Genomic DNA, 22,485 nt, shown 5'->3' on the forward strand with positions numbered 1-22,485 from the left:
TACTTTTTTGGCTAAAAATATTCTCTCTTCAATTTGGTCTGCGCCGAGCGGATAAAGAGAATTAAGCAGCTGATCTGGGCTCAGTGGCCAGAGTGTTACATTAGACATTAATCCAGAACAGTGGAAGGTCGGAGATGGGATAGCATCTTTTAATCCTGCCCTCCACCCAGCCACCCCCTCCCATCAGACACAGGGAGAGACTCATTTCCACAAAGTGAGTCCAACATCACTTTCTCTATATATGCTACATAGAAAGAGGCATGGAAATCTCAGGGCTTTGCATCGGCTTTGGTCAAACTTTGTTCTTAAAATCCTTAGTACTACAGTATGACAGAGCTTCCTGAGACTGCAAGAGCACCTATTCTTGAATTTCATTGTCACAATAGCATCCTCTAGTATTTCCTAAATCTCAGTCCCCCTCCACAGACTGGCCAAGTGTCCTGGTGAGCCCTCTCGGTGCACACTGTTCCCCTATATGTAACAGATGTTACTGGGGCAACAGTTGGTATTGAGAGGGAGGGGCTTCAGGCCATCTGTCCAGGGTCAAGGTTTGAAAAGGGGTGGTAGAGATGGTGGCACGTTCGGGAAAATGGTAAGTATTTGGGTGAAAAAAGGAGGAATATAACCCGCATTGTAATCCTGCTCAATGTGGGCTTTCATTTATGATTGCCTTTGTGGAGGTTTGGGTGTGAGATGGGGAAACTTCAGGGTGCCTGTCTCTGCCATGAGAAAAACTGAAGTTGTAGTTTCAGTCCGAAGGCACCATCTTGTGGTTAAAGACAATACTACAAACAAAGTGTAATAGAAAAATAGTTTATTGCTTTAAGTTTACATTACATCATGCTATTAAGTCGAGACAGTAGGCTCTTGATCCACCCCTTGGATTGGTATGGCATTAAAATCCAGGTGTGTGAACAAATATTCAAAATTCCTTCCACCAGCTGATGCGTGGAATTAAACGGATGTGGAGAGGGATTTCAAGTTCTTAACCGTTTGGTCTATTTCATCCCGCAAATACGCCAGCTTCTTATGGCAAACCTTTCTCTAGAAGAAGAAGAAAAGGCAGAATGTGGAACAACCACTGCATAACTATACAAGCACAAAAACTCATTCATTGCAGGAAATCTACATACACAGCAGACACTCACAATGTAGATCTTTAGCCTTTCATTCTCCATGTGGTAGAACTCGGCCATTGTCAAATCGGTGAAGTCTTTCTTCATGCATAGGAAGCCACAGTTAGGAGAGCGTTTGATGTGTTCGGACCTACACACCGGAAACGTCAGGGAAGAAATTAATTGGTCTGCTCAGTCAGAATTGGTAAACAGGAACAATGCTCTCCGCAAGCCAAGACTTTAATCCAATATTAAACTGCTGCATTGGTTACATGCATAGGAGCTTTATATTATAGTATTGCCAACAGTTCAAAACTATCTTTACTCCAAGGAAATCATCTTGTGTGCTGTGGCAGTCATCCTCTATGGAGCTGTGTATGAATGTAACAGATGATGGGGGGTGACAAGCCTTGCCCTTGTTTTTGGCTATGGGTAACAGCCAGTATTCCCTAATGGAGACAAAACTGTCCTAGGGCAAATTAATAACATTTCAACTCTGAAGCAGTATACCCCCTTACAGACTTGGAATATTATTGATCAGCAGCTCAAAGCAGTATATTAAAGTGAATAGTGTTGGGGACTAGGGAAGTCGGCACGCTCTCCCTACCAGGGGTTGTCATCTGGCTCCCAGCCCTCCAGCTCTATCAGACAGAAGAAGCAGCAGGCAACGTCAGGCTCATTCTCACTGGGGCAGTGGACAAACCCAGCCTTAGCCATCTGCAGAGACATACAGAAGAGCAAAAGTTGTAACAACAACATCTGTACAGTGTTTTTCTTAAAGTGACAGAGCGCTGTAAAATGAAAATCGAGCATCAAATTATGGGACGTCTTGCGCTGTCAACTCAATTAATGCCCAAGGTGAGTCTAGTGTCAGTGTGAGTGAAACCAGAGGAGGATCTCCACTTGGCTCTTATGGGGGTTAAGAGAAGGTAACATGGTATGTAGTGTTGCTCATCCAGCATGGTGTCAGCGCCTCATCCATCATGACAAGATTAGGGTGAGGTGAGGTGGGTTGAGGGACTGTGCACCGGACACCCGACAAAACGAAACAAAATCTGGCACCTGCTTAACTGTAAATCACATGCTGTGACAGCCTTGGATAAAAGGTTGTGGTATAAAATTGCAGTATAAGCAAGCTCGGGGCAATAATAACCATCATCATCTCAGTGGTATGCATTAAGCCCATTATCAGCCTTATAATCATGTGTTATGTACTTCAGTTTCAGATTTAGGTGAGATTTAGGTGAGCATACATCAGAGCTCTTTGACACAAACCCCTTTCTGAATAGAATGAATGAATTACAGAAGATTGGCAAACATCTGGGATGTTTTTATGCTCTAGTCTGATTTCCTGTAGGCCTAAGATTTTCATACACTCAAATTAGAGATGCTTCAATTGCAGACGCCCCCGCCCCTCCAAATCCCCCCCCAGTTCCCCCTCGTCTTTGATTTAACAGCCTAAAGTGCTATTGGCCTCTCAACATGTATGCATTTACAATAATTATGAAACGTTTATTTGGAAGTAAAGTTGGGCCTACTTGGGAACATTTAACTATAACTCATACAGTGGACAAGATTGCAATGTGAAAAAACAACTAATAGAAAGTTATTCCAAATGGAAAGTCACCGGGACTTACACTGTCTGTGGTAGTCTATACTCAAAAAGTTAGTTTAGTGACCTTAGCGTACGATGTTCTTTTTTTTTTTTATCTTTTCGATGACATTACTAGGTCTTTTTCGTAAATGTGGAATGCGAAGTATGCTGGTGATGAAATGCAAATAACAGAAAGTGTTCCGAAAAAGCATTCACTGCTCTCTAGCAAAACTTCCAAATAATAGAGAAAGTAGTTATAGTTGAGCTGATAAAAAAAAAAAAAATCCCAGCTATATTTTGAAAACATGTTGTAGCTCGAGAGCTGAAGCGTCAAGGTTTCGTCAGTTTGGACGCCCAACACTGTCTTACCTTTTCAGGTGTGCATTCACATTCCTCTCGAAACGGCCAGTCTGCAAAGCTTTGTTCACGCAAATCATGAACGTACATTTTATCATATGAGTAAAACCTGGTTTTTAATACATCTATGCTGGCCATATCGTCGATAAAAGGGGAACTCTCCGCGGCGTGAAAGTCAATTCAATCAAGTGTGCGTGTTGCTGTGGATATGTGCTGATGACCCAGGTGTTATTTATTAAGCCGTGCTGATGACCCGGGCCAGGTGTTACTTACTGCTGCTCCTTCCCTCTCCACCTTCACCACCACTTGTCTAACATATCGTCACTGCTGCGTGAAAACCTATCTCCAAAATGTCAACATTCCAGGAACTAAAAACAAAAGAGAAACAGGCTTTGTTTTCAGCTTGACCACGATGCAATTTTGCAATAGGTTTATCCAATGGGTTTATGGTTTTGAAAGGGTTTCATAAGACCAAGGGTGGTAGAATCTTTTCAACTCATAGGTGCATCTAATCCTTCAATTGAAATTAAAACATGAAAATCACCAAAATTGGAGTTACAAAGTTTTCACATAACAGCAGCACTTGGGGAGATACGGTATGAAGAGCAACGTTTACTCAGTCGACAATCAATTTCATTAAACTTAACAGCAGCTCACTTTTGCTACAGCGCCATCTGCTGGTACAACTATTAACAAGAGTCCATATAGCCTACTGCACATCAGTGTTTCCCAACCCAGTCCTGCAGGCACTCCTTGTCCTGCAGGTTTTCGTTCCATGTTTACTCGAGCATGCCTGATCCAATTAAGGGCCTAATGCTGATTGGTTGAGCAGTAGAAACAGATCTACCTGCACAGGGCTAGCAGGAAAGTGTGCAGCCTTTAATTTGATCAGGTGTGCAAGAGTAGAGCTGGAACAAAAACTGGCAGGACAGGGTACTTGAGGACTGGATTGGGAAACACTGGCCTGCATGACAGTCTCCTACCAGAAAGTAACTTGGTGGAGAAAGGGAAGGAAGAGGACAGAAGAGGAGGGAAAAAGGAGAGGAAAAATCTGAAAAATTAAGGGTCATCTACAAGGATCTCTTTGGCCGTCGAGTGTTAGTCTTTTCGTGTTGTGTTTTTCTCTCTGTATGGTCCAGTCATCACACAACAGACACTTAGCCTAATTGGGCAGTCCTGGGCACATGTCAAACAATCAAACAATTACATTTCTAGAGAAGATATAATTTGTATCTTCTGTTGGAGGACACTTGTCCATGTTTTAAGCTGCATATCTTGTCTCCTTCCCAGGCAACGTGGTGGCATGAATATCTTTTTCCAGGTCACAGTAGAAAGGAAAAGGTAGCTAAGGAGGATATTTACAGTGTGGTGACACACAAATGTCAAATTGACACTTAAATCAAATTTAGTTATGCATAGCCCTCATTTGACATTGAGGAAAAGTGAAGAAACATGACTCCCCCCTGCTGGCAGTCTGCAGAAATAAAAGAATGCTAAGACCTCTACTTCAGACCTCCCCGACTTTTCCTGTGCTCCACTCTGGTTTTGCAGTGAACTAACTATCCAAACAGGCCTGTTTTCAGGGTTGTCTGTCAACAAAACAGTTAAAGTATGCAGGCTACTGTTATTGTGGTTTGGGGTGGGTGACGCCAAAACCAAAGGGCTAAAGCCAACATGCTCAGCTCAGCTACACAGTCAGTTTAAGCCTATGATGAATTCTCACTTTCTCCTCACTTTCTATTGTGACAGTGAAATTTCTCAACCAACTTCCTTGGTTGAGAAACAACTTATATTAAAGGCTGTGCTATATCACATGTTATTCAGTCAGTCCCAGCTGTGTCTGAGTAATGTACACCTGATTATGAATATTATGTATAAGGCCAGAGTGATCTGCCTTTCCCTGATGAAACAGGCTTGTCAGGCTTGAATTACAGTGTGTGGCGGAGTGTCAAATACCGAATCAAATGTAAAAGTAAACATAGAGATAATATAAAACTAAATTCATACGTCAGGAGGCCATAGATATTCCCCTATTACTCCAATTATTGAGAAAATGCTTCCCGTAAAGCTAACAATGTGGGGCAGGTGTCAGACCAGGGAGCCAACTGTCCACTTTAATGGCTTGTGGTGTGAACTTTACTGTCCTGTTTATTACTGAGAGAGGCAGGGACAGTCCCAGTCCGCAGTGTGTCCCTGTAACTCTACTCCTCAGGCCCCCGGCTGCTGAAATGTGCTTACAACTGTAAACTGCTGTCCTTTTCCCCCTCTAACCTTCTCTTCCGGCAGAGTGCCTGGGGCGGGAGTGTGCTCGTCTGTAAGGCTGACAACGTGTGATGCTTATATACACTCACCAAGCACTTTATTAGGAACACCTGTACACCTGCTTATTCATGCAATTATCCAATCAGACAATCATGTGGCAGCAGTGCAATGCATACGATCATGCAGATACAGGTCAGCAGCTTCAGTTAATGTTCACATCAAGCATCAGAATGGGGAAAAAATGTGATCTCAGTGACTTTGACCGTGGCATGGCTGTTGGTGCCAGACGGGCTGGTTTGAGTATTTCTGAAACTGCTGATCTCCTGGGATTTTCACGCACAACAGTCTCTAGAGTTTACACAGAATAGTGCGAAAAACAAAAAACATCCAGTGAGCGGCAGTTCTGCGGACGAGAGCTCAGAGGAGAATGGCCAGACTGGTTGGAGCTGACAGAAAGGCTACAGTAACTCAGATAACCTCTTTACAACTGTGAAGAGCAGAAAAGCATCTCAGAATGCACAACACATCCAACCTGGAGGCGGATGTCACTTTGGTAGCCGGTAGACACTGAGCTGAAAGCTGATACCTACCCAGTATTAGTAAGGTGTTCCTAATAAAGTGCTCGGTGAGTGTGTATGTGTGTATCGCACTCTGATTGCAAGCAGTCCTATGACGGGGGGGGGGGGGGGGGGGGGGGGGGGGTTGGCTGAGAGTTGGCTCTGGGTGAACTGGACTTCTATACGCGATGACACGTTTGCTCCAAGTGGCCTGCACAGTTCTTAGCTGCTTACTGCTGACGCTGTAGGATAACATCCACCTCTGAGTTTCAGCATGTGTGTGTTACTGCTGTCATTCAGCGCTGCTCTATGCATTCACATATTTCTCTGTTTTTCTCAACTTTTCTGTACCATAAGTCACGGCTTGTGTATGATTTATGACTTTGCCTGCCTCCATTCACAAGTTTTGTGGTAAAAGTAGCCTTCTATGTCGCAGAAAACAGTTGTATTGTAGAGACTCTCAGTAATAATGTGGCCTATAACACCCATTTACACAGGTTCAGGAATTTGCTTTGTTACTTAGCCTCTCCTAACGGTTGGTCCTTTATGAGAGAGAGTTTTGCAACGCTTTTGACCCTCAGAGAATTCATGCCGTGTGCCGCACCATAAATCTTCTTCCCGTAGGTTGGATTTTCTCTTCTCTCTGCGCGCTGTATGTCACTTTTCCTCTCCATGCCTTCATTGACACTTGACTCTTCTTTCTCCCTTCATAGCCTCTCCCTCCGCTCCTGCCTTTTATCACTCTGTTCTCGCTCTCCCTCTTCTGACACAGTTGTCCTCGCTTATTAAAGTCTGGTGCGATTAGCTGCTGGAATCTCCTGCACTTGCTTTGTTTTCACACAGGGCTGAGAGAGAGAGAGAAAGAGAGAGAGAGAGAGAGAGGGAGGGAGGGAGGGAGGGAGGAGAGAGATGTAGAGAGGAGGAGGGAGTGAAAGAGGCAATGTGTTTGTGGTCTCTATTTCCACATGTCCTTTACATTGCAAGCGTTGGCGTAAGACTGTGTTGTTTGCATACGTTCCTCCTGAAATCTCCTGGAATTAATGCGAAAAGCCAGGGATCTCTCTCTCTCTCTTCATCCTGCTTCCATCCCGAAAGCCCTGAATAGTTTCATGCTGGGAAGGATTTCACACAGGAAATAGTTGTCTCCCAGTGTGCTTGGATAGAGCTGGAGGTTGGAATCACTCAGCAGGAGCAGCAGGAGGACCAGAGGTGCAATCAATGTGGGGCTCAGGTAAGAAAAGAGCCTATTACCTTCTACTGCTGTCTGTCTGCTTCAGTTGGAAATGGTGCAATACTGTCTCTTTGGGGAGCAAGAAAGATATCCAGTACATTGTAGACATGTAGTGTATTTGCTGAGGCTGGATGTGTATAGTGTGGGTTTCAACTTAGAGAGGTACATATGATTTTGTTATCATTTTCATGATTGTGGCACTATAATTTTGTTTTGAAGCATCACAAAAAAGTCAGATAAATGATTAGACAAAGATGATAACACAAAGAATGGTTAAATATGTTGCCGTTGTGTGTGTGTGTGTGTGTGTGTGTGTGTGTGTGTGTGTGTGTGCCATTGATCTTCATATTGAGCCCTCTTGGCCCAAATATATACACGTCCCTGTGGAACAGATCTGACAACCATCCTGACAGCTCCACCTGTCCTCTGCTCCACCTCACACCCAAACGGAACACCACACATTTGGGTTAGGCTGATCCTATCATGTGTGTGTGTGTGTGTGTGTGTGGCACGGGGGAAGGGGGTGGTGTTATGGGCTAAGGGGTAGGTGTTTGTGTTGATGTTGCGGTCCATTACTTGCTTATTTGTTTATGAAAGTATGTGCACTGTTAATGGTCGAGTGTGAGAAAAAAAAGATTAAAATTGGATGTCCCATATTTGTTAAGCGTGTGGCTGTGACAAGACGTTGCAGTGGAGACATGGTTGACCCTTGACTTCCAAGGAGATTTCTTTTCATCTGCCACATCACTCCAAGCTGAGGAATGTCTGGGCTTTAGAAATAGACTCTGGCCTATGGAGAAAGTAATTACTTAAAATTGCAGTGTTCTAAAATACACACGGCATTGCATAATAGCAACTAGGAATGTGTCAGCCTAAAGAAATTTAGTCTAGTACATAGGCAGCATTCAGAAATGACTGTTCTCAAGTTGAGGGCCTAATGTTATGAATTTCAGGCAGCGATGGGGCAAACTGTGTGATCTGAATGGGCTTTGGAAAGAAAGACGTTCTGTCCTGCAGTGCCGGTGTGAAAATGGCAGGGGTGTGTGAGAGTGTGACAGTCAACATCAACATTCTCCATCTCTGCAGGCAGGGGCGGATTCACAGGGCAGGCACACCCACCTGTACACACACATGCACACACACACACACACACACACACACACATAGCTGCAGAGATGCCACAATATCATAAGGCATAAAATTCATCATTGAGTTTATAAAGCAACAAAAATGCCACCTCTTTCCAAACAGTCCAAACACAACATTTATGCCCTGATTTACTTAAGCCTGTCATGGGTACAAAAACATTTAGCACGTGCAAAACCAATGATACAAGCCCTGATTGGTCAAACAAATTGTCTTGCACCCATCACAAGTCTTAGTCCTGACTAATGACTTGTGGACATTGTAAAGGTTCTTGTACCCACTAAAGGTTTTAGTCTGTCCGAGCCTAAGTAATTGGCTATGTCATGTTATTTTAATAGCCAGTTTGAAACAAATGCACAGTATGCATTCAGATACATACAGCTGCCCACATCCCCTGCACATATCCATACCTGATCAATAGTCTAAATTTAGTGTGATGATCATCACTCACAGTTGCAAACTGATATGCTTATCTGTCAGACTCACAGGCTCGGGGTGGTTCAAGGGGAATGCAGAGGTCCTTTCCTTCCTACTGAGCTGGTTTATTTGTAATGCACAATGCATGCTCTTAATTAAGCTATTAGCTTAATTGTGCTATTGCTATTGTGGTGTGCGTGTTTGTTAATATTGCCATGACAGTCTCATTGTGTTGGTACAGAAAGAAAAGATTGCTTTCCCTAAGCTGTACCTAAGATTTCATGGTCTAATAGGCTGTGGTTTATTGTGTGGTTACCATAGTAAACGCTCCACCACATTATGAGGGGAAGTGCAAGCCTGCTGATGCCTGGTGCTTGCCTGGCCCCCTCACCTTTGACCTTTATAGGCAGACTCTAAATTCACCACCACAGCGCCAGGAGAAACCCAAAGCATGATATATGGCCTCAGTGCAGGCTAAAGGCATCAACACAAACCCTTTTCATTCCACGATGCAAGGCAGAAAAGGTGAAGCAACTTGTCTGGAAAGTCACAAAGTGCCTCAGGCCGGGGTTCATGAAATACGGCTAGAATTTAGGATCAAGAGAGGGTGCAAGAGACCATCCATTTTGACACTGCATCCGAGCTGTTGTAAGGAATTGAGTTACAGTCTGTCTCGCAAATTTCTGCGAGTGTAGATTTACTGCGTGCTTCCCTTCTAGGCAAGAATGTGGAAGAGAGGTCATAGCATTATGGGAATTGAAGTGTTTGATGTGCACTCCCCCAGTTTTGATAGATCTCCTGCAGGCTGTTGCTGCACATCAGTTGGCGAAGTCCCTAAGTCTTTCATACTCAGCAATCAGTCCTTACACGTTTGACCTGCTGCTACTCTCGCCTCTCTGCCTTGTTCACTATTCTGCCGGGAAAAACTCCTGTAATGATTCTGGCCTCAGCAGCTTTGTCAAAGCTGATGTGCAGATAGGTTTCTGCTTGAGTAAGGTATTTTAGATGTCTTCCTGTCTGACAGGCCATCAATATTATACCAGCTGTGCCTCCTGTCTGTTTGGTTCCCTTATTTACCCCTGTGTATGTGTGGACATGGCTCTGAGAACATACTAGGCATCTCAGTTTACATGGGATCCTCTTTCATTCTGGGGCTTAATTTCCAAACTGCTGTCTAGCATCAGGATTGCTAAAGCCAGAGAACTTCGGCAGATTCCTTGCATCTATTTAATTCTGCATTGACAGGAGTAGACCAGTAGGGGGCAGCACAGGTTAATCACTGCCGAGGCTCAATGGTGGTGTCAATGGACAGACAGCCACATAGCCAGAATGTAAAGTCCTCTCTCTTTCTCCCTCTCTCTCTTGTGTGTGTGTGTGTGTGTGTGTGTGTGTGTCTGTTGGCAGAGTGTGTGTAGTGTTTATGTCCATTAGTTCAGCTGGTGATAAAAGGCGGAAGATCACTGGACTCACCCAACGCCACATGACTTTCTCACTCTGATGAGCTGAGCATCAGATTACCTGCCACCCTCACACACACACACATATACACACGCACGCACGCTCGCACACACACACACACACACACACACACACACACACACACACACACACACACACACACACACACACACATTTTCTTAACTCTCTCTCTCTCTGTCTCTCTCTCTATGTCCTGTCCAACAAAATATTTTTTTAAAATGTGCAGCAAAACAGAATTTCATCCACTCAGAAATACAATGCCTTTGTAATTTATGTTGAAATTCTTTGCTCATTGACTCCTTAGTATTCATGGAGTTGGAGAGTGTTAACCAAATGCTGCACAGACCTTGAAGTTTTATTGTGAGTGGAAATGAATCAGCCTTTGGCATAAAGTAGAGTAATTGCTCTTGACACTACAAAATTGTCTATTTTAATACTTAAAAAGATATTCTTCCTTTCCCAAGGTTTTCAAAGAAGTTAGAGTCTTTGAAGAGGTATTTGTTATTTGTTACCACACGCCCTTTTCCCTCATGGAGACAGATTCCTGAAGAGTGAAGTACCTGTAGGGAGTAAACTGTATGACATTTAAAAAAGTCCACATAGTGGCCACTTTACATCTGCCCGGTGACACTCTCCCATCCACAGGTGACAGGGGTCAGCACATCATCCTCAGAGTGATTGATCTGCAGTCAATGACAAACGGAGGGAGCGAAAAGCCTCATTTCCTCCCCTCGCTCCCCTCTCTTCCTCCTGTTTCTCTTCATCACCCCTCCTTCCACATACCTGTCCGATAATGCCATCTGTCCTTTCCCCAGTGGCCTTCACCCCACCCCTGTCTGCTCGGCCCTCTCTCCTGCCCTGCCTCTCCCCTGCCTATGGATGACAGAGGATCTCCGTGCTCCGATTTCACCCTCTCATCATGACATCCATTAAAGTGGTGCTGGGCCATGGGCCCCCGTCGGCCCCGACAGCACATTAGCACTCGGCCCATTGAACGGCAACAAGGACCAGCTCTGAATTATTGATAGCAACACAACTAATGAGGGAACCTTATCCTGGTTCTTTTGCTGACACACACACACACACACACACACACACACACACACACACACACACACACACACAACACACAGATGCTCACAGAGGGACATGCACACATAGGCCGATTGATGATAGCTATTGTTCCAGCCCGCCAGTGTCCCATACTCAAAAACTCAATGTCTGATGCTCAGTCCACCCACTGCAGAAATTGTGTGTGTGTGTGTGTGTGTGTGTTGAGGGGGCTGGGGATCCAATGGGCCCAGGGGCTCAAATTCCATTTCCAAGCTGTCTGTCCTTCCACTGTGTTAAAAGACGTTTGCCCCACATCTACCACTTAGTGAGTCCATTATTTCTGTGTGTGTGTATGATAAACTACTTGTTTTTATTGCTGTCGCTAGAGTCAGAGCTTGGTGGCGGTAGAGGGAGTGCGGTAAGGATTTACGCACCTTAGCTAAGAACACCCTCATATGCTAGATAATACCATAGCAGCTGTTTGTGAGTGGAATTCACCCTAAGTTACTATGTGTAAGAATTTGTGTGGGTGTTTGTGGCCCCCAGTATGCCAGTGTTTACATACGATGGCTTAAATGTGTGCAGTGGAGCTGCTGTGCAGTGTGCAGTGAGGTATTGGAGGTGTCAGCCAGCCTCTTTAGTATTCACTCCAACACCCTGTGACTCACAGCCTCAGCCTGAGAGAGAGAGAAAGAGAGGGGGGGCGGGTGTAGAGGCAGAAAAGGAAAGAGAAAGAGAGAGAGAGAGCAGGACAAGGGGAGGCACTATGAACGACAGGCAGCGTTTTCTCTAGCCCCAGGCTCACGTGTTTGTATCTGTGTGTTTGCAAGCATGCCCGCCCGAGGGGATTAATTTTTTGACAGCTTTGTTAAGCCTTCTCTTAAGCGCTGAGCTTCTCAATAACGTCGTGGCTGTGTGGTTTTCAAAAGGTCTCTCTAGCTATCCTGTGATTCCTCTTCACAGGCGAAGTTGGAGAGAGAGAGAGAGAGAGAGAGAGAGAGAGAGCAGAGCCCGGACAGACTGTGTGACAGCAGACGTTGCTTGAGTGGCTTTTTGGTTGGGAGGAAGTGGACCATAAGAAGCTGGCAGTGAAGCTCCTCTTCAATTAGTGACTGCATTGCTACAGTCTGCAGTTTAATTCAACAGCCCCTCTCCTGTGTCCAGCTCCCTGTCTCTCTTTGTCTCCCTCTGTCTCTGCGCTCCATCCTCCCGGTCGTCTCCTCTTGTCACTCCACGTCTCTTCATCCCTCTGTCAGTTTGAATTTAGTTTCATCTCTGCCCCTCCTTCTCCTGCTTCCTCCGCTCTGTCGCTTTCTATTTCATCTCTCCTTTTTGCCTGCCCCCCCCCCCACCCCTTCCCCAGTCTAAATTCTATCCTTTTGAAGACAGCACAGGGGTTGATAACATGTGTAACCTTGCCCAGGCAGGTTAAGAGGTGGAGAGGGAAAGGGGGAGAAGGACAGAGCCACAGAGATAAAAGGTTAATCCTTAAACAAGTCCACGTACACATGGAGTCAAAGAACGGAGGGGGGAGGGGGAATAAACAACAGGCGAACAGACGCAGTAGACAAATCTGACCAACAAGCTATCCTTATGACTGGAGAGGGAGCGTCAAGGGGAGATGGGAGACGGGTGAGGAGAGAGGGGGGAACAGAGGGAGAAACAGTGGGTGGGGGGAGACGGGCATTTTCAGTCCAGCTCTGTCTCTCCTTCATGACTTCCACTCTGCATGATGACAAGTGTCTGCCGCTGTTCCCATTGGTCGAGGCTGCCACCAATCAGAGCGGAGGCATGTAAGGTGCCTTTAGGTTATACCCAACCCCAAAAAACAAGAAGCAGAGAGAGGGAGAGGAAGGCAGAGAGTGTGTTTTACAGGGAGAGAGACCAAAGCAGGCAGCAGCACTGAAGACCTTTCCTCTGAAGCCCCTTTGCGAAATGTTCCAGTTGAGAAGAAACTGCTTGTCAGCTGTTTGTTGGAGACCACTGCAATTCCTCGTGGCTGCTGTGGAGGAGAAGATCTGAGCTCTGTAGCCTCCCCCTCTGATTGGCTGTCACACTTTAGGCTCCCCCTCCTTGCTCTGACTCCCCCCTTTCTCTCTCCCCTGCAACTCCCCCCACCCCCCCCCCCCCCATACTGTCCTCAGGCTTACCTGAGACAGACAGCACAACTGCAGAAACACGGGACCCCTCCTCCACACACACACACACACTCTCTCTCTCTCTCTCTCACACACACACACTCACTCTGTGCTTTTCACCTGGAGAGGGCAGACGCAAGGGACGGCATGGGCAGCAGCAGTCTCTCCTCACATCTAGTGGTGCCTCTCTGACTTGCCTCTTTCTGGAGAGAAGAGAGGAGCGCTGAAAAGAGAATTTGGAGCCATTGTCCCTTGGCGAAAGCGGGAGAGACGGGGGGAGCGAGGGAACACTTGTCAACCCAGGGACAGCGAAGGGAACACACAACATGATTTTGGGTGAGTTGTCGCTTTTGGTGCATGGGATTTTGGAGAGGTCAACCATGCTGTCGGTTCACTAATCCCTACTTAAACTTGGCCAACAACAGCTCTCTAATCGTCTGCTCTGCTTGGTTTCCATTCCACACCAGCCATCTGTCATTATTGAGCACGGTTACGAATCTATATATCATGGTTAGTGCTTGTAATTACAGTAACAGTGTGCCATTAATATGACAGGTGTGAATGATGACAGGGAAGGTCAAAGTGTTTGGAGCTGGACCATATCATTATGGGCTGTTTGGTCACATGACTGCGCTCCACCATTCTCATGTCCTGCCAGGAGAGGTGAAGTGACGAAGACGGTTCCGTACCAACTTAATGACAAGGCTGCAATCCAAATTTATGCAAGTGGTAAACACAGAAATGATCAAGTAAATAAAGGTTTGCAAGGTGATTTGTCACTCTAGCCGACCTAGCACCTACCTAACATTTACTTTGATTATTCCTTTTTATCCTGCTAATCAATGATGAGCAACTGGTCATACCACAACATTTTTTTTTTTTGAGGAAAACTAATAAATGAGATTCAGTCTTTGGCATGCAGCACAATGTAGCCGTTAGTTATTATGCATGCTAGTTCTATTCTGAGTCAGCCAGCGCTTTCTTCTTTAGTATTCTGGTCTCATAGTGGCCATGTCTGAGAGAGGGGATTCTGTGTGGTCTCTGTGCTCTAGATAGTCAGCGTTCACATTCATATGGAGGATGGGAGCTCGCTTTTACCGCCACTGTAAGTCCAGTGATATGACCAATCCTGGATAGACTGCGTTTCCGTGTGCCGCTGTGTGAACGGATAGGAAGATTGTGTGTGTGTGTGTGTGTCTGCTCAGAAGCAAGGCAGTGCACGTCAGTGTGCGAAAGTGTTCGCCAAAGTGAGAGTCATTCCTAATTTGTGTATGGCAGTGTCTGTCAGGCTGTGTGTGTGTGTGTGTGTGTGTGTGTGTGTGTGTGTGTCTAACTGTGTTTATTGTGTGTGTGTCTGTTTGTGCCTGTGTTTGAAGTGTGTGTGTGTGTGTGTTGCTATGTGCTCTGCCAGAGAGGCCACATTGTTTTAACGCATGCCTGGGCTGATTCAGACGTAGCTCTGCTGCTCTGCACTCCCGGCAGGCATGTTTTTCAAGGAGACAACTCTAATGATTATAGGGAGTCATGTAGTCTGAGGTGTGCGAGTTTGAAGAGCGCCTTCTGAAGAGTGTGTATTCCCGTGAGCGAAGGGCTCTGTGCAAATCAGCAAAGTTCATGTCCATGTGAATATAATATGCATTTTGTGTATGGGTGACTTTTATGTTTTTTTTCTCACATTTTGTCTTTTGTTTGTTTTACAAGGAGATCAGTGTTCTCCTTTCTGTTGTTCTGTAAATGTATTCATAGTGTGTGTGTGTGTGTGTGTGTGTGTGTTTGCATAATGCTTTTCCAGTTTCAGCAGCTGGTCAAAAGTGGCAGATTACCTGACTTGAGCCTCATTTAACAGTCAGACAAGCACCGTCTTGATCGGGCCGGTTGCAGCTCACCAGAGGCCTAAATGGTGTTTGAACAGGAGATCTGTTAGCAGCAACATTAACCCTCCACCAGCAGCTGTCTCAATCCACTTTTATTGTATAACGTAGGTATTTTGAACTGGCTCAATGGAGGAATGGCTTGAGTTCAGCCTGGTTATTACAGTGCATTCATTTTGGTTATTAACTGTCTAGCGCTACAGATATGGTAGCAATACTGAAAAAGGGAATGTGAGCTGTTGTTGTAGTGCAGTGCCATGAATTCCGTCTTCACAAGAACGCTGAATGCTGCCACTATTAATTCAGTGCAAATGGGGCAGATTGAAGGGTGTTTAAAGAGTAATAATGCACCTCAGAGATGCACAATCCGGTGTTTTCCATCACATCCAACGGTCCGTAAAATCTTCCCCCCCTCACAGATGCGAAAAAGCTGTAAACACCTAGACTCCCCCATATCAAATTGTCACTCAGATAGGTATCTTCCATTATTTCTGTCCGAACATAGAGATTTTCCGCTGCCTAACATTCTGTTCTATTTGCATGATGATTTGGCTGCTGAGCGTTTTGACATTTCTGCCTTTCCTCCCCCGAAAAGGGTAATGTCATTGTAATGACCTTTACTATTCCGACGCCGGCCGATCTGGACCTCCCCCCACCTCAAATTTCCTGATTCAGCCCATTGATATCAATCGGCAAGATTCTGATAACATATCTCTGAGAAAGGGCACTATATCTCATTTGAAAATAAACAATCTGATAAAAAAAGGTGTGCGCGGTGTGTGTGTGTGCGGTGTGAGTGCGCCTGTGTAAACTGCGTGCATCACCGATTGTGTCTGTACAGCTATTAGCCTATTCCCATCCTTTGTTCCATATGACCTTGAGCAAATAACCTTTCCCTGCGCTGCTCTATCCTTGATGTTGTATGCACGGGTCTGTGATAACTAGCTTTGCAGGCAATCCGGGGCCCTGGCAGAGCTCTTCTTTGGCCACTGTGATAGCGATGACAGTCCTGATGCTGATAATGGCAATGGATGTGTGGTTGTGTTGTACAAAGTGCGCTCTATACACAGCCGCAGGCAGCCAGCTTAGCTCTCTGCCTGCCATGGGCTCTGCACCAAGTTAGGAGGTATGGGGCTGCTGCTGCTGTTTGTGTGTGCGCTTGTGTGTGTGTATGTGTGTGTGTGTGTCATCTGGACAGAGAACAGAGCGAAACAACGGTAGGCTAATAGAGAACATGATCACTGGGCTCCTGGTGATGTAGAGCCTCTCTATTCACTGTGGTGTCATTGTGATCAGCCGCCATGTTGTCTAAAAAACCTCCTACGCTTTCAGCACCCTGACGCCTGAAGGGAGCTCCTGGTATGGAATCGTCTTTGAGGAAAAGTTGCCTATAAAGTCCTCTTATTGTCACCCAAATTGCTAGGAGATGACTCATTGACATGTGAGGAACATTCTCTGGGGTCACTTTGTTATAGCCTCATCTTTACGTTTTTTGGGGAGCCTCAATCAGGTTCGGTTCATGTTCGGATGTTGTGTTATGTCTCATCTGTCTTGTCTGTTTGAGTCAGAGCTGACCTCCTGAGCTCAGGGCCATGCAGTCTATCTGTCTCTTTGTCTTTGCGTTTGTGTGCCCACTCCAGCCTCATCTGTCTTCATAATCTATCAGTCTCTCTGTTGACCTGTCTGCATAGCTATCGCTCATTCCATTCATCCACCCTTCCAGCTCTTCCTCCCTTCCTCCAGCAGCCTGCACACACTCACCTGGCTCCAGAGGTCGGCTCAAAGACAGACCAGAATGTGTTGCTTTTAGCAGATCAGCGTTTCTCCCCCATTTTCTCCATGACTGCTCTACTCTCTGTGTTTGTGTCAGAGTGACACAGTAATTATAACTTTTTAATGAGCCAGATATTTGGTATGCGTGGCACAGTTTGTCCCTTTAGGCTTCTTTGCATACCCAACATATAATTGGAATGCTTTAGTGCAGCTGAAACTTGAGAGATCTGCAGCGAAACATGCTGAACAAACTCTTGTCTATGAATGCGTATTTCTTGATGCCTTGGCAATACTCAGACATCAACTTCCATAAGCCATTAGCACCTGTGAATGCTGAGTTGTCACTAAATTACTCAGCAAGTGAACTCACTCTACTAAAATAGTTGTTCCCTTTGGTTGTTACTTAAATGTGAACTCTTCAAAAGGGCCATGGATTCAAAGTTCACCATGACATTTTGCAGAATATACCTTTTCCTTTCTGCGGGAATAATCTTTAGGTGCCTGCAACATATGGCTGTGTGGTGAGATATTCCACTGCACTTGACCCATTTCACCTTTCAATAGCCCCTCTCTGTGACAGTGCTCCCATTGAAAAGACTTATTCCTATAATGGTAATTACAATAGGCTACATATCTCAGGAGTGACCTAGGAATGCAAGATTGATGTGGCAGTCATCTCAAGAGAGACTGCAGTGTGTGCATGTGTGTGCACATGTGTGTATGCACGTGTGTGTGTGTGTGTGTGTGTGTGTGTGTGTGTGTGTATGCACGTGTGTGTGTGTGTGTGTGTGTGTGTGTGTGTGTGTGTGTGCACGTGTAAGTGTGTGTGTATGGTTGGAGGTTAAGTGGATGGGTGGAAGTAGTAAACCATCACTCTTTTTCTCTGCTCTTTCTTCTTTCACTCTGTTTCTCTATCTTTGTCCCACTCTTGCTTTGTGGTCAGGACACTACACAGGTCTCTTCCCTTCTTCCCTCCCTCCCTCGCTCTTCTCTGTTGCTCCATTTGTTTATGCTGGAGTGACTGTGTGTCAGCAGGTTGTCAATACTGTCTGTAAGAGACTCTAATGAATAGGCCTGTTATTGGACTGGTGGGAGGGCAACCCATTGTGTCTATGAGTGCGTGTGTGTGTGTGCGTGCGTGTGTGTGTGTGTGTGTGGCCCATCGGCGCGTGTAGCACTGCAGAGCAGAGGGAGGTGGAGGTGTCTCTGCTCCTGTGCCTCCCACTGCTTCATTGGCCTCACTGCGGTGCCCTCTCTCAAAGACCATTCACTTAGTAAAGGCCAGCATGGCAGGAGGGGACGCGTGGTTTCCCTTTTGGAATTACAGTGATGAGGTCTTTTTCATCCAGAACACACGTGGAATGTAAACATGGTGCAGTTTATCATCCCATATGTATACACTTGAATAAAATGTACAGTTTATGTGACACACACCAATGCACCAGTGCCAGCACCTGCCACCACCAACAGCCCAGTGCTGTTGCTCTGTGAAGCACAGAAGTGCACCTGTGCGTGATTATGGTGTCACATTAGTGCATTCACCAAGGCAGGCTGGCTGACTAGCTGACTACTTACTGGGGATCCTGGGGCAACAAGACACCTGGGAGTTGGAGCCTGGAAACTGTTCGTGCATGCTTCAACAGTCGCTCTGATCACAAAGTGGAAAGAGGCACAGATGATTCTTCACACTGCAGCTCTCTAGTGTTTGCAAAGTGGCACTGTTACCGTCATCGTGTAGAATATCTAATGTTATCTATTGTTAATGGAAAAGGGTTTTCTGAGAGTTAGACAGTTAGGACAGTGCAGTGACATAATGCAACTCTGTAATGAGGCAGATTGCACCCTCACTGCCTGTTGTTGACTCTGAGATGCACCACTGCCTCTGTTTGCACACATTAGCATCAATATTGATACTATAAATGAAATTCAGGGACTCAAATATAGACTACAGATGGACAGTGTATACTGAATGAATTAAGTTTAGTGTTGTACATGGCCTTACAACTGCAGTGGCCCTCTTTATTCCAGAACTATGAGAATACATTCCACCCAGCTACATAGCACACATGCTTGGCCATATTTAAGAGCATTTGGTTTCACGGTGTGGTTCATTTAAATTCCATTTCACAAGAATTAAATGCAACATTCTGTGCTATGACAGTGCTTGAAGAATGTTATTTCCTCCTATAAATCTAACGCTCAATTTATATGAAAATAGGGAGTTAGAGAGATACATGTATAATGGATGTTTGATTCAGCCCTTGTATTTTCTCTTTACCAACCCTCCTCATCAAATGTAAAAAGTCAAATGAGTCCAAATTGCTCCATTGATCAACTGAAGTGATAATTCAGCAGCGGAGCTGGAAGGTGCATGAATAACAATTTCCAAAACAGCAGCCAAGCATAAAAAGGTTGAGCAAAGCTAACGTTCGGCGGCGATAGATGTTGCATTAATCATGCCTGCTCTATTTCTGTGTGCTCAGAAGAGAAGAGGGGAAGAGAAGGAGGGGGGAGAGAAAGGCAGACAGATAAAATGGAGTGAAAAGTGTCCTCATGAAAGAGAATTAGCTCCATCCAGCTCTGGGGGGAAGAGGAAATTCCTCTGAGTGCTGTTGAGATAGGGTTTCACACAAAGACCAAAAGAGAAATCAATTCTCCTTGAGATGCAGCAAGGTCAATGCATGGGGGCATGGCTAGAGAGGAGGAGGCACAGGGGGAGGAGGAGGAGGAAGAAGTTGATGAAGCGACTGAAGAGTGAGCGAGAGAGGGGGACTGAGCGAAAACTGAAGGAGGAAAGAGATTGAGGGAACAGGGAGAGGATAAAGGCAGAGAGGAAATGAGCAAAGAGCGAGATGAGAAAGACTGGAGATGGGGTGGGGTGACAGTTTTTCTGCAAAAGCTGGCCCACACAGGGGGGAAATGGATGCTTCCTTCTACCAACATGCACAGAACCCCAGTCTCCCTGTGTATTCTGACTCATGCAAACAGTGGATGTGAGCAGTATCTCTGACATGCTGCTTTAATGAGCTATCCCCACGTTAGGAGTATCTTCCTACAGCCCTACCTGACCCTTACTTATGGCCACAAGGACACCTCCTCAGTCTCTGACCCCATCCGTCCATACAGCTCTCACTTACTACCACAGGTCCAGCCGGGCACAGCAGCACGCAGACTGACGGAATAGTAGCCTTTGCTTCCAAGAGGCCTCAAGCTAGTTTTTAATCCTTAATGTTACATGAACAGCCCAAAATAGCCTAAATCTCCACCCCTACCGCCTTCCCCCAGGCAGCTAAATCTGTTCCAATGTGTTTTAATGGTGTGTATAATGGCTGCTGAGATGCAAGAAGGCTTGGTGATAAAAGGTGCCAGTGGGTTGAGCTCAGACCTGCCCTGTGTGGCGCCATGCCCAGTGACAGCTACTGTAGTGATACCTAGCAGTAGGCTTCTTTGGTAAGGGGGTTTGGATCAAGGTTGGACGAGAGCCGGGAAAGCCACGCTAGCAGATAGTTACGGGATCGGCGTGGCACAGGGCTCAGCGCAGGCGTCTGGTATGCACACCTGTCTCCCCTGAACAAGCAGCCCTGCCCTCAGAGAGAGAGGGAGAGAGGGAGGGAGGAGAGGAGGCTCTGCCAGGACCTGCACCACAGCACCCTGCCTCTGCCTTGGGGGAGCGGGGGAGGGAGGGAGGATCAGGAGCGTGAGGTGCCAAAGAGAGGTGTGGATTAGAAGGCTGTAAGGGACACAGGGGTGGTGTGGTGTCTGGAGTGAGCCACTTCCATTACCACATTCATTTACCTTGTTAGTGGTGCCTGCCACATGCTGCACTCTTTGGAATGTAATCACTTTAATATGATATGTAAACCAAGCTGCAGCACAAGGTCTCTTGCTTTCCTTGCAGTGTGACTTGCTCTTATGACAGACACATGCTTTTACTATGACAATGATTTGATTTGTTTGTGGTGTATGAAGCTTATCTATCTGCAGATCCTATAAGGAAGGGACGAAATGGTTGCCTGGGCCGAATTCCTAATCCCCCCACTGTCAGTTTCTCCTAATGCACTAGCAGTGTCTATTATGTGATGCACGGATGACTGAACTCCTGCTTACATGTTCAACACAGCTCTCAGCTCCCACTGAAATTCAGACAGTGGCTGTTAACGCGGTTCAAAAGAGCACTGATGAAATGTAACAAATGGGAGGCAGAGAGGAAGGATGGAAACAAGCATTTCCATAAAATTAGCATAGTCGGGATCGGTGCAATTGGCCCGATGAGACAGAAATAACAGCATAAACATCAGCGACTTCACATTGCATTCTTCACATCTGAATAATGTTGGTTAATGTTTGGGCTTGTTATGAGGTTGTTCATTAATTTTGCATCAGGGGTTTGACAATGTGTCAGAGCATGGCAGTAGCCCCTATGCATTGTAACAGCGGTGTTTCTGCCTCCATCCTATATTTTCCTATTTGCACCTATGATGACTTGTGTAAATGTGAGAGATTGTATTTACAGTAGCGCCAAGGAGGTTTTTTGTCTCTGTGCTGGGCCAATAATCACCAACCAGCCACGGCCACAAATCTTCATTAGAGGATAAGCCAGCAGGGAGACAGCTTGTGTTCTTTTGCTTTTATTGGTGGCCCTGTGTCGGGCGCTTTCAGCCTCAGCTTCTCCCCTTCCTGTCTCCTCTCCTTAAACCTGTGAACATGGCTGCAGCTTACCTGAGAGTCACACAAACACACACACACACACACACACACACACACACACACACACACACACACACACACACACACACACAGGAACACTTGCTTACTTACAAACACTCACACCTGCACACCTACACAGGCACACACACTGTCTCTGTCTCTCTGTCTCTTTGTCTCCGTCTCAATCCTTGTCTCCCTCTTTCTCTCTCTCGTTCTCTCTGTCTTTCTCTTTCATCTCTGTATCTCTCTCCCACATATGCTCAAATCCACATGTACATAATGCACACACAGCCTGTCAGTTTGTTCCCTTGAGGTGCATCAGCAGCCCAGTGGGCACTCATACTCAAGACAGAACAAATTAAGGTCACAGCAGGAAGAGCCAAGCCAGCAAAGGACAACATGGTCTGGCAAGTGTGCATGTGTGTGTGTGTTGTTTTGTCTCTGCCGACCTCTAAAGAGCCGCACGACTCCAGAGAGAGCCATTGTCATATGGCTCCCGTCCCACTCAAAGGAAAACCGACCCTCATTGCACCATTTTGCAGGATGAAAGGTGTCATTCCCCCCTCTTTGAATCTGGGCTAGAAAACAGAGTGATGAATGCTCTTTTGAAGGCTCTTTGTGGGTTTGCAGCTCTTTGATATCACATGAGGAAGACTATGGGATTAGATTCCCTCTAGTGCCTGCTGGGAGCGCCGTGACTCATCTAGGGCTGTTGTTGGCCCATCAATGCTGTTCTCATACCTGAGGATTCCTTTCACACACTTTGGTGGAGTAATGGCCGCATC

The 22,485-nt window shown here is 45.9% G+C and overlaps 2 protein-coding genes across 2 annotated transcripts in view; one reads left to right on the forward strand and one right to left on the reverse strand.

Moving 5' to 3' along the window:
• Positions 1-954: 954 nt before the first annotated feature.
• Positions 955-3,204, reverse strand: birc5b (baculoviral IAP repeat containing 5b). Its single transcript, XM_071903280.1, has 4 exons — positions 3,079-3,204; positions 1,723-1,832; positions 1,149-1,266; positions 955-1,044 (listed from the first exon to the last, which is right to left on the reverse strand). Exons 1-4 carry the CDS (start codon positions 3,202-3,204, stop codon positions 955-957), a joined length of 444 nt encoding a protein of 147 aa, XP_071759381.1.
• A 10,220-nt stretch (positions 3,205-13,424) lies between these two features.
• znf385a (zinc finger protein 385A) overlaps positions 13,425-22,485 on the forward strand; it is a 54,738-nt gene continuing 45,677 nt past the window's right edge. The window contains exon 1 of the mRNA XM_071903273.2: positions 13,425-13,685. Coding sequence (XP_071759374.2) covers positions 13,676-13,685 — 10 coding nt within the window. The 5' untranslated portion in view covers positions 13,425-13,675. The remainder of the gene's footprint in view (positions 13,686-22,485) is intronic.

Source organism: Centroberyx gerrardi, chromosome 14 (assembly GCF_048128805.1).
Source record: "Centroberyx gerrardi isolate f3 chromosome 14, fCenGer3.hap1.cur.20231027, whole genome shotgun sequence".
In the NCBI taxonomy this organism is placed as follows: domain Eukaryota; kingdom Metazoa; phylum Chordata; class Actinopteri; order Beryciformes; family Berycidae; genus Centroberyx; species Centroberyx gerrardi.